This window comes from Amblyomma americanum, chromosome 1 (assembly GCF_052857255.1).
Source record: "Amblyomma americanum isolate KBUSLIRL-KWMA chromosome 1, ASM5285725v1, whole genome shotgun sequence".
In the NCBI taxonomy this organism is placed as follows: Eukaryota; Metazoa; Arthropoda; class Arachnida; order Ixodida; family Ixodidae; genus Amblyomma; species Amblyomma americanum.
Window position 1 is genome coordinate 423422217 of NC_135497.1, and position 17274 is coordinate 423439490.

The 17274-nt window shown below is 46.9% G+C and overlaps 1 protein-coding gene across 47 annotated transcripts in view; it reads right to left on the reverse strand.

Moving 5' to 3' along the window:
- Positions 1-17274, reverse strand: part of mask (multiple ankyrin repeats single KH domain) — a 174340-nt gene that overhangs the window by 79070 nt on the left and 77996 nt on the right. For 33 of the 47 annotated variants that reach the window (XM_077650398.1, XM_077650393.1, XM_077650370.1 and 30 more), the window contains 3 exons: positions 10197-10451; positions 8994-9207; positions 5249-5466 (listed from right to left, as the gene is read on the reverse strand). In XM_077650398.1, coding sequence (XP_077506524.1) covers positions 5249-5466; positions 8994-9207; positions 10197-10451 — 687 coding nt within the window. The remainder of the gene's footprint in view (positions 1-5248; positions 5467-8993; positions 9208-10196; positions 10452-17274) is intronic. The other 14 variants (XM_077650400.1, XM_077650389.1, XM_077650380.1 and 11 more) reach the window with 1 other exon arrangement.

Sequence of the window (17274 nt, forward strand, 5' to 3'; positions counted from 1 at the left end):
ACCTTGTGCTGTACAAATGCAAACAACGACATACATATGGCCAGTGCATACAAGCTTTTTTTCACAAGGGCTTTTTACAAGGGCTGTTTTTCATGCAAAGAATGTACCAACTATCCCGGCTTACTCCTTTGTTAAAGGGCCAAGAAGTTTGACTGAGAAAGGCGAGGAATAAAAAGCAGAGGTGTGTGAATTCCCCACAGAGCCAATGTATTATAGAGCACCTGAAATTTCGGACGCATCACAACTGATTGCTCGATTGCTTAATTTTTTGGACCTTATCTGAACTCACTGTAGCACTGCTGCCAGTAGCCAAGCTGCCATATCATGTGTACAATAGAACCTTGTTAATTCAGGCTTAAAGGAGAACTGAAAACTTGAATGCACAATGCGAGTTTGGTCGCAGTCATACTGTTGGTACTGGTTTGGTCGCAGTCATAATGTGTAAACACACGGCTGCACCAACATAATTCGTCTTTAAAGGGGGCTCCTACCTCTAATTTGGCCCTGCATTAATTACAGAGACTGCAATTCTAGCTCGTTGGACAAAAATGCATGTGTACCTCTGTTCAATAGAACAAACATTCTGTATAGGCATTCCAATCAGCTAACAAGGGAATTATCTGAGGCATATCATATTCACAAAAACTCCGACAAGTGCGTCAGCATACCATCTGTTGTAATCCATGATTGTGAAATTCGGTATCTTGGTTCGACACAGTGATTCGTTTTGTCATTTTGGGGGTAGGCGCATGCGCTGCTGGCTGCCTTGTGTGAGCTATTTAAGGGGGACAGCCCTCTTAGAACTTTTTTCCTTATTTACGGGCGGCTCTGGTTGAAACTTGCACCATTTGTATATTTTTGCATGCTGATTTCAAATATCTGATTAGTTTTCTTGTAGATTGGGGCAGTCATCAGTAGACGTGATGTGGTAATATGTCGCCATCACGGCTCGCTGCATAGCATCCACATTACCTACATTTGACCTTAGCGCTCGGCCATAATATATAGCTAGCTTGTCAACTAGATCAGCTGTGAGCCTTCCTCTGCACCCTTGTGCCTCTGCAAGAGGTTGCGCAAAGCTGCTCCCATACGCTTGTGCACATGGTTTATGCAATCCTCCTTGACTACTTCAATGTAGCCACAGATTTTAGCATCTTGAAGGGCATTAAACGTGCGGCTGTCCCCATCGCATAACATCGTTGTGTAGCGCATGTTGTGGCCGCTGTAGAGACCTCTCAAATAGAATTTTGCCTGCCTCTACCTCCATTTGGCCAGCCTTGCAGTTGGTGTTCTTTTGGCACTCGTGGCGCGATCTCCAGCTTTCATAGCCGTCAGTGTTCGGCTTTGGGCCAGTTTCGCAGCCCAGACAAAAGTCTGACAGCACCACATAATCGAGCACATAACCAGTGAAGAGTTCCACTACGGCACCGACGCCTATATGTGACAAGTGCCCTCGCGTCATCCATGTGCCGTCGTAACACACGGCAATGTTCCCCCTGTGCCCAAAACACAAGTCGTCATATAGACCTCCTTCACCCCGCGACGTCACGAGGATGCGGTGGCGCTGATGTCAGGAGAGACTTTTGCATGGTAGGCAAAACAGGTTCCGCCTGCCCGTGCCTACTGCAGCTGCCTTAGCTATCGGCGGCTGCATCATGCCTGCGCACTGCAGAAGCAGCATGTATTGACCAGTTGCATCACTGTTGGATCCGCGTAGTAGCATAAAAGGAAATTTAAATTAGCCCCGATAGGTTTGTCGCAGATAAATACCGCATTAGGAAACTGGCTAACAGGGAATGGGCCGCGGTAGTAAAACGCGAAGTCTGGGAGTCGATCGGCACTGCCACTTAATCTACTTAATATAAGCATGCAAGTTACTGCGTTCATTCACCTGAACATCAGCATGGTGCGCTTATAACTGTGCAAAGAAAAAAAGCACATATAAAGCTGTGCACGTATTTATCATCTTGAGCCGGCGTGCACGGGGCGCCGGCAGGTTCACTCGTACCCAAGGAATGCATTCTTTTGTTAATAGCACAGCATGTTTAAATGACGCGTTTTATGGCATTTAATATATGCCTCAAAATGTTTTTTAAATATGACCGATGTAATTATTTGATTCGAGTTGAAAGAAGTCTGGTAAGTTCTTGTGCGGTCACGTACATGCTTAGAATAACGTATCTTAAGTGTGCTAAACGCCACATGCTTTTTCATTGCATCACGCATGTGCCATGTTTCATGATGTGGTCCATGATCGCGAAGCTTGTTTGGAGAAGCAGGCGTGCTACTAACAGACACGTGGCGAGATTCAGAGGGGACGCGGCTATGAAAAGTGTTTTCGTTATTTATGCATGCGATATGTACCTAAATTTGGTGCAAATATTAAACTGCTGCACTAGTTTCAGTAATGCGCTTTATTTTTACGTATACCTGGTGCAGTTCTTGAGTCATTATAATTAACACCCTCGTCAAGTCACCCCAAGGTCTTAAATAATTGAGTAGAAAGTGCGCTATTTTATTTTATGCCAGCATGTTCACAAAGCCCTGTTCTACATGATGACGCTGTTAGCTCTTCTTTTAGATGATAATTTACTTATGCATACATAGTTACATGAAAACGTTTCTTACAAAAATAACGAACATATATATAGTACTGCACGTGTAGGAAAAAATTAAGAGATTTATTACACTTCTCAATCTCTCAGAAATCGTTTGCGACAAATAGAATCATTCCATTTTTCTGCGTTACGAAATTACGAAGGTGTGAGTGATGCCAATCGCAGTAAATGTGAAAGGTCAGAAAACAAACTTAACGTTTATTCCCTCGTTTTTGGCCTGTTCGCTTGCGCTTTGGTCAAAGAAATGTGGCAATGAACTCAAAGAAAGCGTCAAAGAAATCAGAGAAATTACCTCACAATTTTCGACAACACATCAAGAAAGCGTAATTTATAAATTTCTACTGATTATTTTGCTATAATTTTTTCGTCACGAAACAGATCACCCCAGGGTAAGAAAGAAAATAATTCCAGAAATCAAAAATTTTCACCAAATCGACCAGTTTAACAAGGGGAGACAGAAGTCGGCCTGGCTGGTGCGTGACACACCAGCCACCAGTTTCACTCAGCGCGACAGGTACGTGTGTCAGCAGACAGTGAGCGCATGTCTACTCCGCCGAAAGAACGCCAGCACATCCTCTCACTGCTGCTCCGAAGTAATATCATTCTGGCTATAGCAGAGTGTCAAAAACTTCCTATTTTATTCAATGCCTAGTGTAGAATTAAATCAACGGCAGAAACGCTTTCTGTTTACTAATAACCATATATACAATACACAGTGGCAAACTATTTCTCTGAATACGTCGCACGTGGTCAACGCGAGCTTGTGTAATTCAAGAAATTACTAGTTTAAAACATCAACCATTACTGTGATTCGCAAAAACTGGAAACATGCCTACAAGCCTTGAAAACCCGCGCAACACCTATCCGCGACGCCACTCCCCGACCTTTTGCCTACCACGAGCTCGCTAGCGACTGCAGCGCCACCTCGTTTGTTTACAAACATGCAGGAGGTCTATACCTTCGCCACTGCCTGCGCGGCCTGTGCCATAGCTGCCGCGGCTGCTCGAGTAGCAGCAGGTTGCAGTGTGTTTTTCAAGTGCCGCTAAAACGTCTTGTTGTGCATGCCATGCCGCGACAATCCCATCGCCGAAAAGATATCGTTCATTGCTGTCTAGGCGTTACCGATCGACAGAATTGCTCGACTAGCAAGAATATTGAGCTCGAAAGGATTGCACTTTTTCTCACAGTCAACCCTCCGCGAGTTCCACTCGGCCACAATCTCACCACAGTTGCCACATAGCACGATCAGTTTCACGGTGAGGCCATAGCTCTGGTCGCTGGTAATCAGCCTCACACATCCGCGACACGTTTTGCATCACACGGCATCCAAGAGGACGTTCGCAACGCTGAGGTCAATTATTGCATAGGAGGCTGTTCCGTCTGCGTCTGATCCTGCGGACGCACCACTTGCGTCGGCGAACAGCGCTGTCTTTCGTGCCGTCGCCGGCGTCGATTCCAGTCGATCAAGTGCAGACTGCTCACGGGCACTCGCTTGAGTTATGTCACTGTTAATGACAGGCGCGGTGTCAATTCGTACGTGACTACAATCGGCACGAAGAACACCGCCGTTATCCAGCGGAGACGGAGAAGCGTCACCGCCCGCAACGTGACCGTCACGCAATCCCGTACCACTGGCGCTTGCTTGTTGCACAGTATGCAACAATGTCGCGTCATTAACACGTTTTTTTCTTTTTGCACACTTTCGCCCGAACTTGTGCACAGAGCAGTACTTCTTCGCGCCTCCTGGCATGGTTCTCGCGTTGCACTAGCGTGGTCGGCAGAAAGACAAAATGGCGTCGCCGGGCGTCCGCTTTCCATGGCTAGCTTGCCGGAACCAACAAGACGACGCCATTTTGATCACTTGCCTAAACCGGCCAATAGCAGCGCGCGCCACTATTAATTTTTTCTTTAGTTTTTTTGGCGAAGGCCGCATGTACAGGGTTGCTGCTCGAAAGAAAAAATAAGCCGAAAGCCTGCGCTTTCGAACGAGACCAAAATGGCCGCGGTAGAGCACGTAGTTTCGATGCACCGGGCGATCGAAATTGGGTGTCGTTTGTCCACAATTTAAAGGGCAGTGGGTGTGGTACTGCATTTTTAAATTGCTATAACTTCTTAATTACGTGGGGTATAATGATAAAAATTTGCATACAGATGCGGAATGGTGCGAGGAACACGAAAATTAAAAGATTGAAAATCTAATTTTTTGGGCCGATTTTCGGTGCCAAAGAGCCGTGTCCCCCCTTAACCTTGTTTTTTTCCAATACTTCAGTTGATAGTAGTGCTTGTCCTTCGTCTCTTTCTCTTTGTGTCCCCTGTTGCAGCGCTTTCTAAAGTTTTCAGAGGTACCAACTAGCTCAATTGTCCGTGCTACTCCAATTTATTTCATATCTCACGTGACCTATAAGCATACTATGACGTTACAGTCGTTGCTCGGCTGTTGAAACTGAAACCGAAACAGCATGACAAAAATTCTATTACAAATAATTTACCAGCTGTAGGCAAGGTGATTCATGCATAGTAGTGTCTTTTGCATCATTGTAGAGAAGAAAGCATGCTACCAAAATTTGGCGTCAATATTCATTTAGGCATGACCTAACTACCGCCATATTATAAATCCTCCAACAGCTCACCTGGGCATGGATTGGAAAGGCTGCGGGGTGGAAGGCAAGGGTAGGTGGCTGCTGGGTCAGGCTGGAGGCAGCTGGGTGAGTGCTACCACCATGGTGGTGGTGGTGGTGGTGATGTTGGTGGTGGTGGTGATCTGGGCACACTGCAGCTGCCTGCTGTGCCGTTATCGATACCTGGGCGCCACTTCCTCCACCACACTGTGTGCCAGCTGCCGTGGGCCCTGCAGCCCCCGCAGAAAGCGCCATGTTCAAAAGCATTCATTTGCACACTCTGTAAGGAGAACAAAGCAGAACCAACAGCATAGCCCTGCCCAGTTTTTACATACAGTTCCATCAAAGGGGTCCTGCAATACATTTTGCCTGACCAACTGTTGTTCTCCAAAGAATTCTCAGGCAATGCAGAGGAACATTCCAAGTATAATCAGCAGATGGAAACAAACGTTTTGCCCATAAAAACGGCCACAGCCAATCAGCACTGTGCCTTCGATGCATAGAGCCAAAGATTGTATGCTATGGCTGCCTTGACCGAGCACACTGCAGACACCACAGACATGCCTCCTAAGTGTCGTTTTATTGCTGAATCCTGACAGCATTGTGGGCAGGGTAGCTGAGAAAACTGTGGAATTCCCCGATCCTTACTTATAAAATTCTTTCAGTATCAGTTCGGTAAAAAAGGTTTTTCTTCCCCCAGTCTAGACTAGTTTCCTGGATTCTCTTGCCTGATCCCTCCAAAGAAGCATGGGATAAGCTAAGGTCCAGCAATGACCCCGACATTCAGTCCAAGGCCATTGAATGGGCCGGCATTGCCAAAGGTCTCCACGGCCTACTAACTTGCCTTAATTCCCTACGCTTATGCACAATAAAGTTTTGTCAGCCTCAGCCCCTTGCAGTACTCGCACAGCTCTCTCATCGCCAGGAGTGTTTGGAGTGAAGTAACAAACATCACCCCTTGCATTATCAATATATGTTCATTTTGTTCCTACACTTCAGTTTGTTTACCGAAGAAACAAAGCTTACAGGCACAGTTTCAGGAGTCATAAGTTGAATATAAAGTCACAAAATTAAGGCTGGATAATTGCCTAGGCAGTGGCAAATGACATTTACATCCAATCTGATAAAAACTTCCACTTCACTAACAACACTATCAGCCCCAAAAGAGAATCCCCAATGCAGATTAACAAATTTAATACTACAATTTCAGAAATTTACACAAGAATTACCACTTGTGATGAAATCGCCAGGTGAAAAGAATGCACGAGGGCACATTAACGGTGCTAAACATAGCACTCAACAAGACCTCAACATAATGCACACCCTGATAACCAGTCAGAGGCAAGAACAAAATACAAAGGCCATGCAGCAATGACTATTGCTGTACTCCCTGGTGCACCGATGCATGATAAATGCTACCCATAAGCCCTCTTACTTCAAGCAGCCTATGATTTCTCTGTCAAAAATGACTTTAGGCAGCAATGCAATGTGCTGCAGGTGGCAAGCAGCAAACAAGTATTGCTGCGCCACAGACTTCTCGCAAGTTAACAAAAATCTTTTACAGTAGGCACTTTTCAAAACATGGAAGGCAGACCAGGCTTGGAGAAATAGTTGGGCTAACCACAAAGATCCCCCCCCTACCCCCCTTTTTGCACACTCATGGTTTACTTGCCAGCAACTCAAATTCAGATGCAGTACCCACTGCTTCGGCTGGATCACGGCACCAAGTCACAGCCAAAATTGCAGCTGGCCTGTGAAAAAGTTGTTACATGCAAGCTCAGCTTGAAGCAACAGCTTCTGTTCAGAAAAAGTATTCAGAAGAACACATTCACAAGCGCCATATTTACTTCTCTTGAAGGCACCCTTGGAGTCTTTTTCAATGCAGCATTGCATGGCCACCTGGCCTTCGGCCTGGCACACTTTTGCAGACTTCTTACCCTGCACGGCATCCTTTTCAGCTAAGGCTCGTTAATTCAAACCCTATTGATTCGGAAATCCAGATAATCTGAACTGAAGGCTCAGCCCCTGCCAACGTCTATGGCCTTGTATGCTAGTTAATTGCGACATTACAGGTCTCTCACCGCTTAATTCGAACAGGCTCCCAAAGGGAGGCCATGTTCAGGTAAGACTGGCGCAGCAAGAGATCGAAATAACCCTACTATTCAAAACCTGAATTCCATGCTGCAGAGTCCCTTGCAGCCCATGCATTTCTGACAATGGCATGCAACAGAAGATGTGACAACCAATGGACGGCCCCTGTCTGCAGAGAACTGCTCGACTGCTTAGTTGAGTTCCGTGCCAGCCCACATTGGCAGCGGCTCAACCAGCCAACATCAGCCAAACAACCTAACACAGCTGAGCACTGTTCTGGATGCTGACTGGTACGTCGCTAGTGTCCCCCCCCCCCCCCCCCCCCCCCCCCCCCCCTCTTGCCGCTGGGCAGTCTGCTTTGCTTCTGTCCGCATAGTTCTGTTCTTCCAGTATGCCATTTGTAGTTCATGCAGTGCAGAACCTTTGCACGCAACGGTACTGCTTGTGAGGGTGTGGCGCGGTAGCAGTAGAGCTCCACCGCATCACATCGTGAAGGATGCCGGGGAGGCCCTTACTAGCAGTTCTGCTTCGACGCTCTCAACAGTATGCACACAATAAAGCATTGACAGAATTGTGAAAACAGTCATTTTAGTGCCATTCTTATCTCAAAAGCAGACACCCATTGCCTAGTCTTTCACCAAATAAGTTTACCCTGATGCAAGCAAATCTTGACGCTTTTCAAGGGTCATATTGGTAATTGAGATTTTTTTTCCAGTCCCCTCAAGTTTGAATTAATGAGCTTTCACTGCTTTGTAGCAGATTGTTGCACGATAGCAAGAGCGCCAGAAAAAGCTCTACGGCACGCCCGTAGTATACTCCCATGAGAGCACCTTGAAGATACCAGGTTAAAAAAATTAATATTTCAACCGTGGTGCCGTTTACAGCAACACTGCAATTAATGGAACATTTTTTTCATACTACTTCCTGATTGATTTCAGGAATGAAACCAGTCATATACGAGCAGATACTTTGACTTTTTGAAAACTGAATTTTAAGGCCATTTTTTGCAAATTTGAAAGCCACATTCCTTACAGGCAAGCTTTGCTTTCATAGAACTAACCGTTAGATATTTCACAATCACTATTATTCATTCAGTACATCACAGTCCGTATCTAAGAGTTGGCTGCAGTACAGCAATTCCTACACAGGCCAAAACGGGACGCAAAGCTCAGAAATTATTACTTTTTTTGGTTTTCCTTTAACAACATTCATCCCTCACTAGCAGTGAGCAGTGCAAACAGCCCAGTTTTGTTCCATTAAGCACCAATGATTTTGCACACAGCAATGTTTTTGCACCTTTGAATTGTAGGAACTATGTTTTCCTTCACAGTGCCATATGTGGCTGACAACAGTCACTGCTGACCTTTGAGACTGATATGCATGCATCTCAACGGGTGGCACAAGCAATCTTGTTATCCAAGCACAGCAGCAGGTGCAGCAAGGAGCCGAGTTAGGAAAAACGCTACCGTCAGACGCAAATAAACCTGCCAGCATCTGCTGCTATACATGGCCCAAGGCCACCATGTGCCCTCATGTACACAACAGGTGCACTAAATGCAAGTGAAAGGCAAGGTGACTGGCAACAGCCTCAACAGTCGGAAGGTTTTGGGAAAGGTGTTGCCCAAGCAAGAGCCCACCAGCAAGTACCACCCTATGTACCACTTACCAGTAACAATCTCGCCCAGAGCCTCATGAAGTGTGCGCGCAGGTGCGGCTACCATAAGCCCCTCAGCCTGTGGGGGCGCAGCTCCAAATGAGCCCAGCAGAGAGGCCCCACCGGGAGGACACACCATGCTAGTGCTGGCGTCCTTAGTAGTTGGGACGGTAACAGCTGCACCAGCAGCTGGGGGAAGCTGCTGCTTGCCACTGCTTGCCTTCACCTGGGACGAGTCACAACACTGTTACTACGACCACCAGTAGGCTTGAGCCCCACAGTCGCAAATACAGCACACACGACACGGCAGGAGAGGAAGGTCAGGCAAAAATGCCATCCTGCATGCTGAGCTGCTTTTTCCTGGCAATGCATTCGAAATGTGGAAGATGAGGACAAGCTTAATGCCCGCACCAAGGTCAGCATGCAGACTTCGATCCCCACTGGGAATTATCCCCGGAAGCATGCAGAGACTGGCTGAAGCAGCAAAGCAGTTGTGGTGTCAGCTATGATGCAAAGCATCACTGGCTCAACTATTAATGTGCCTGCTATTGCCACACTTGGAGATCCATTCAAAACTGAAACACACTCAACCAGGACACCCGACTGTTGTTCTACGGCATTCAATGCTGCAGATGGGGTGTGGCCACTAGTGATCTCCGAGGCCTGCCACTTTTAGAACTACAACTCATTCATTTCAACACATCAAAGTGGCACACACAATGACACTGCTGCAGTTGCCCAGAAGCTGCAGCCAGAAGCAGTGATCAAGAAGCTCATTTATTTTTACCAATTAATGTTTAGAGTGTATTAAACTTTTATTTCAAAAATGTCATTTACATAACTGCAGACATTTAGGGCTTTCCACAGCTAGCGGAAAAGAGTGCACATGCTGCAACTGCCGCAACCGCTGCTTTAGCCAACCAGCATGCCCTTACAAAGAACAGCCTTGGCGGATTGAAGTCAGAACACTGCCAGCAGAACTGCACCACTAGAACTAAAATGTCATGAAGCATAAAATGAAATTATTACCACTCCCATCAGCACAGGGTCTTTTCAACTACTTGAAATACACAAACACACACTTTCTGTGGCACAACCCAACCTAACCGAGAACTAACCTTCTTATCTAAAGACAACAGCCGGCAGGTGTAGAGCCCCCCAAGTGCTGCTTCCCCAATCCTAGTTTCTGGGCCATCCATTCAACTGGGCACTTGCCTTGTCGAGATGCCTCTTGGCAGCAGCAGGCAAGAGAGTTGAGGGCGTGGCAGTGGAGGAGGAAGGCAGGGACGATGGAGGCAGGGCAGTGATCTCGGCTGCTGCTGCTCCAGTGGAGGGAGGGACAACCACGGACGAGGAGGAGAGGGCAGCATTGCGCAGATTCAGCTCTTCCACCACGTCCTCGGTTGAGGCAGCCACGGCCAGGTGCTGGTGATGTTGGGCAGATAGCACGATCTGGGCATGAGCCTTTTCCTGCACGCACAGCCCACGTAGACAACAGTCCACCTCTTCACCCCATTACTATATCCCAAGGAACACATCCCAGAGGCACAACACCCAACAAATGCCTAGCAACTACCCTTGTGCCTTGTTTTGTATACGCAACACAAGGCACGACTAATTCCTGGACAGCAAAAGTGGCAGAAATTTCCACAACAAAACAGTGCAATTCTTACTCCAGCCATGGAATATGGCCACCAACCACTACTATTTTAGACCACCCCAAATGTTTAGATACCTCCAACAGATCAGTGTATGAGGTAACCAGGGTTTTGAATACTTAGTCACGTGCTTGATTTTCTGGGCTTCCCCTGCTCCTAACAGACCCAACAAAAACACCTGTTGCCAATACCACTAACGTTTTCTTTTTCCTGAAGCCTCAAGATTCCATTTCACATGTTGGACAGTTAACACGAAGCTAAGTTATTAGAATTGCATGTTTCCACGCTAGTTGGTGCAATTCTGTGGCCCAATATTCAAGCTGGCCCAAAAGTTGTTACAAGTTGTCACTAACTACTCTCTGCTATTCTCGCCTTTTCAGTTCCCAACATTAGAGAGGTTTCAATTATAAACTTCACTCCATTGAGTGTTGGGGTATGGTGACTACTGCCAACTTCATTGCTCTATCACCCACCCCAAGCTGCAACCAAATGATGCTAGTTTCGTCTGCCTTGTCCTTGCAAGAAGCCAGAAAACAACCAATATATGCCATGTAGAACAATGAAACAATGCGACCACAATGAAAAATGCAGACAGTTTACTGGCCCCAAGCAGATACCACAAGAAAACCTCCAGCTGCCAAACAAATGCACCCTTCAAGTGTCGTGGACGAGAAGTTTCTGCAGTGCCGGAACATCTACTAGGCATCAGGAGAATGGAGCCAGAGCTGCTGCCTGAAAATTCAAGAGTCCCTCCAAGAGTCCCACAGGCACTACTGCCTTGTGGCTTTTTGAACAAGATGCAGAGGTACTCGTGCTTCAAGTTGACTAATCTGGATTAGCAATGCACTACAAATGGTTTGGTACAAGAAAGGTTGAAAATTCCAGCATCAGTTTTTTAAGGACAATGGAATGAAAGCACTGCTTGTCAAAAGAAGTATCTGGGCAAGAAATTCCAGTCGTCACTTACCAACAAGTAAGTTTGTCTACAACAAAACTAGACTGCTTCATGACAGACTACTAGAGAAGACGCTTGCCCTTCCAATGACCTCTGCCATGCTGGCAAGCCCAACAAAGACTTTTTATTGACAGCTGCATACCTCGCATAGGAAAGCTTCCGATGTTTATGACTGAAAAGTTCAGTTGCTCATGTGCAAAATCACAAAAACCTGAGAGGCTTGACACCTCTTTAAAAACTGAGTGTGCAAGCTGGACGGACAGTCAGAATGGGAAAAATGAAACGCTTGATAAGTGTGCACAGCTGCACTGTGCAGATGCATTGGCAGGCTTGACGGCCCCTAAACACACACAATTTTGAAGGCACCTGAACCACATTTGTTGCCTTTGCCCTTACCAGCAGACCCAGGACGTTTTTTAATGAACACTGCCCTAAAGACATTTTAAGCGATAGCTAAGGGAGCTCGTCAACTCACTAAGTTCAAGTGTGCCACAGTGCTGGTTCTAGAAACACGTACAGCTGTGCCGAAGTTCTGCTGCTAAATTTAGCGGGAGCAATGGTGCCTTCAGAGGCCTCATGGGTGCTCCCCGAACTAGCGGCACATGCCAAATTAAACTGACTAGAAATTAAACATTCCAACTAATCAATTTCACTAAAGTGTCAGGCATGTGTGCTCATGCTAGGCCGTGCTTGGTGAGCCCGGCAAGATCCTTGTGCTATTGCCAGACCAGGCTGGGCACTGCCTAGGCAGCTGCTCATTTTTGCAAAAAGCGAAGTAAAGGCCAAGCTCAAGCACTGCAAACAACACCTCTGCTTCTTGCTCAGGGTTAATCCACCATACACCCATTTCTTCCAATGCTTCGAGAAGACTGCAAGCCTACCTCTGTGGCACTAGCGAACTCCTACTTTCAGCTGACAGGGTTTTGCCCACCACACCATGGTACAGTCTACAGCCTCAATGTTCTCCCCATGCCTGCTTGTTGCAAGGCACAGTCTGGACAGTGACAGGAGCTCACCCACCAACTATCAGCATACCCAAAGATACACTGAGACTGGGCACATTTCGGAACTGTCACTGTCATGCACAATTCAAGCTAAGTGCTGAGCTTGTGAACTGAGGTCAGGTCAGTCTTCAGGTCACCAGATCAGCTCTTCGCTGGCAGCAACATTGCAGCCATCATTCCCGATGGTGAAACGTTTTAGAAGTTAACAAAGTTAATCGATGGAACGACTTTGCCAAATGCATGCAAAACTAAGATTTGGATGATAAAAACAACCATCTTTGGAACAGCAGAGCCAACAAGCACAAAGCTTGCATAGCACTGTTGACTTCACTACCAAACAGACAAGACTACACAGAAGTGCAATTCTCTATGCTACTAGGCCATACCGAAGCTAGATATTTTTTTTGTTATTTGATTTCCTCAGGCTGCCTTCTTTTTTTAACCCTTTCGTGACCTTTGCCAAGACAAATTTGTCAGCAACTGTAGCATTAAATCAGGCACCAACCAGCCTGACTTCACTTGCAAGAAGCGAAACAAAGGAAAGAAACTGTACACAGAACCAGACACCGGTGTGAAGTGTTCGTGTGAATTAGCAGCACATTTGTGCAACACCCAAAATGAGCCATCGAGGAGTGCTTACAGCTAACTCTGCCTGCAAAATAGTGAAGCAAGCTATCAAAACAAAGAAATGTTGTACGCATTAGAAGAAGAGCCGGACTGGTTGCCTGGTTGCCAAAGCCACCCATCCTTCTAGCAGGGCCCTTCAAAGCTTGTTTGAGCCATGAGTCCTTCAACAAACCAAACTGGTGCATTTTTGTATTCATGTCAAGCACGGTGCTTTCGGCCAGAGAAATTCTTTGCATTGATGCCCATTTCTGGCCTCAGCAGGAAAAATAAGTGAAGCATGTTATGCATCGGCATTAATACTGGCAACATGAAAAGGCAAGAACATGAAAGAACCCCAATGTTTCCTGGCATCTACTCTACATTCGTAAGTGCCCACCTTTTGGCTTCAGTGCACTGAACAAGTTACTAGCATGAGTCAATGGAATCACAAGGAGAGAAGCAAACTTAATGACGTATTAATAATTAAAGAGCAAGGGCAGTGGGAAAGAAAAATGTGCAAGAAACTTGCACAAGAGGCAAGCCTACAAGTGCAGGCATAGTCAATTTTCACAGCTTTGTGCCCGGCTAAAAGGAAGGTGGGACATTTGAATACCATATAAACGCGTGTAAGGGCCGCACAGTTTTCCCGTAGGAAATATTAAGAAAAAAATATCCGCGCAAGGGCCGCACCCAAACTTTCCACGACCCACACGGGAATAGCCTTCGAAATGCACGCACCATGGCCTCTGCAATCAGCTCCGGCTGCGAGCAACGGTGTGCTTGATCGTGGGGGGACACATGCGCATAGGAAATTCCAGGTGCTGCCCACGGATGGCGCCTGAGGCCGTGGCTCATCACCATCATCGTCAACTTTTTCCTCCGCCGCGAGTTCCCACTATCCATATCGTCATCAGTATCAGCTCCTGCCTTTTGTGGCTGTCAAAGGCACGGGAGTTGTGGTTGAGTGTTAATTCACCGTAGTTGTGGCTTTCACGTGCTGTCGCCGAGTGTTGCAGTTTTAGCAAGATGGGCAAAGCCCTTTATAGCTACACGGCTGGAAGTTTGCTGCTAAATGCGGCAAGCGCACAGTGGGCAGGAATTTTGACGTGGCCAAGAAGTGCGTCCGATGATGGTGCAACCGAAAGAATGCATTGAGGAACGCAAGCTGCGAAAACCGCGCTTTCTGAGGCAAGCCTTGAAAAGTTTCCCAGACTGCTCTGCTATGTGATGGAAGTGCGGAACAACAGCAACGCGTTGACAGCGGACATGCTGCGCAACTTCTTGGAGACTGAATACTACGCGAGTAACGATTTAATGTAGAATAAATGCCGCTCATTCCCAGATTGGTGTGTTTATATGTACTTAAAAATTTTTTTTCCCGCACATCACGTGTATGAGCCGCACCCCGAAATTTGGCCCTCAAATCGAAAAAAAAGTGCGGCTCTTACACAATTTTTATATGGTATTTTGTGACTTGGCCTTAGTTTAAGACCTTCAAATTTTTGGAGGGAACATGCCAAGATTACATGAAAAAATATTCTTTCCTCCTAAATGATCACCACCACGCCACAAAGTGAGAAATGATCTTTTACCAGTCCTCATGATGCTTGTACCTGATCTTCGTAATGATGCTACAAGGGAATCTGCTTTCTACATGTGCACTAATTAACACCTTCAGCACATAACTTGCTCGTCGACGATTTTGATTGCTGCTGGGATGTAACGTTATGCAAATGGTTTCAGCTTACACTGCAACGAGCTGCGCTGAAACAGCTTAAGCCTAGCATGCACAATGAACTCTGAAATTCTTTTCAAGACTGGCGCCTCCCAGCTCTATGGTAGCTCTGGTATGGTTTCAGCTAGTGCGTGTCATTTGCAAGCACGAGCGCTCATCTAAAACATGCTCATCTGTTTACATAACCGCTTCTTCCGACCAGAATGAAGTAGTAGTAAGTGGTTTTATTGAAATAATAATAAAAAGGAAGGGAAACATTTTTGCTAGCCTTGGTATCTGCCACCGATACTGAAGCACCTGAGCTGGGGCAGCGGAAATAAAGGATAGCAGGCAGAATGGAGAAATGAAATGAAAGAGGTGAGGGGACCGAAAGAGAGGATAGGGGGAGAGATAACATACACAAACTATTTACACAATAATAAATGTGTACAGGTTGCGCACGTAATTAGTAGAATGAATCAAAAGTACTTCTGAGAGCCTGACAACAGAGTTGAGTCCTCATGTGGACATAGTCAAAACTCGATTTAACGAAAATCTCGATTTAACGAAGGTATCCTAATTCCCCCTCAGACGCCCATAGGGTTCAATGCTTTGACTAACCCGAAATAACGAAACCGATTCCGTGATCTGTCCCGATTTAACGAACCTTTTTTCGAGAAATAAAGGTGAAAAGTGTTAATTTTTGGTCTATTTTGTAGACAGCACCCCAAAATTTATTGATTGCGAGTCAGCGGTAACAGCGCGGAGCATCTTCATCCCGTCGCTTTTTTCAAACTGCGCGGCGCAAAACGAGTTTTAATTTTGAGTCGAGCTCACGAGATGGCGCCAGCAGTAAAAAAGTTTCGTGCCACATTTCATAGATGGCGCTGTTGCAGTTCGCGTTTTTTTTGTGTGTTTGTGTGTTGTGCTCTGTGTTTGCTCTTGTGCGGATTTCCCCGTGCCTTTGAACGCACGTCTTTGTCAAGCTCAGCTTGTTAGGCCTCCATCAGTCTAGCCTTGCTATCGTGAACACCGACAAACGAGACCCGCTTGTCATCGGAAAGAGTGCGAGGCCGCGCTGTTTTAAAGGCACCAAAAAGCTTCCTGTGAAGTAGGTTGCCAATTCAAAGGCGTGGATGTCGCGTGCCATTTTCGCTACATGGCTGAAGGAATTTGACAGCGACATGTGTCGCCAGAAAAGGAAAGTGTGCCTGTTGCTGGATAACTGCACGGCCCACTACGTTGCAGAGGTCGAGCTGACCAGCGTGGAGCTCCGCTACTTCCCCCCCAAAGGCAACGTCCGTGGTTCAGCCCTTGGATCAAGGGATAATTAATAGCGTGAAGTGCGCATACAAGCGTCGAGTCGTCGACAGAGTTCTCCTCAACCTGGAGCTGAAGCGCGAGACGAAAATAGATATTTTTATGGCGGTTGAGATGGTGGCGGCGGCTTGGAGAGCATTGAGGCCGTCGATAATTGTGAACTGCTTCAGGACTGCCGGTTTCGGTACACTAGGCCCTGAAACTGCCGAAGCTGGTCCGGACTGCGCGAGCGCCGTGCACGAGGATGATGCCTGGGAACACCTTCGCTCAGTGGATGAAGTGCCCACAGGCATAAGTTTCTCAGACTACGTGAACGCCGACGCAAACGCAGTCACAACGGAAGTTTTGACTGATGCCGATATGTTGCGGCTTGTAGGAAGCGTGGAGGGAGTGACGGCTGAAGACGCTGCCGACGACCCTGCAGGTGCCGAAGCTCCCGTGCCGACACCAGGTCAGGTGATGGATGCTCTCGATCTGCTGCGACATTTTGCCGGCGCACACGAGGGGACGGAAGACGCGCTGGACGCACTTCAGACCTACGAGAAATCGGTGCGGCCGTTGCTCACAAAGCGCACGCAGGCAAAGATCACCGACTTCTTTGGCGGAAAATAAATTTGTAGTCCCCTCGGGCCTTTCTTATCGAGTAAGAATTTTTGTTGTTTCTTTTCATACGCGCTAGCGGCGCCGGTCGTGGTGTTGGCGCTACCCACTCGAAAGTAGCGCGGGGGGTCATGACGATGACCATACGGACCCCCAAAAATTGCGCTAGTTGTATGATTACCAACTTTGGCGCCAATTTGTCATTAGCTGTGTGGCTTGCCGTCCCGTCGGCGGTATTTAGGGAAGATTGTTGCGCCGCTAGCCGAACCGTCCTTTGGGTCGGTGCTACCGGCGTGAATTCGTCACGCGCGAGTGCGACGAAAAGTGAAAATGGTACGTGCTAACCGATACGACCGCGATAAGCTGGTACGGTCTATGCGGATGCAAAATGCATTATGTTCAATGGGTGCTCAGTCGGGGACTTGACTTTACTACT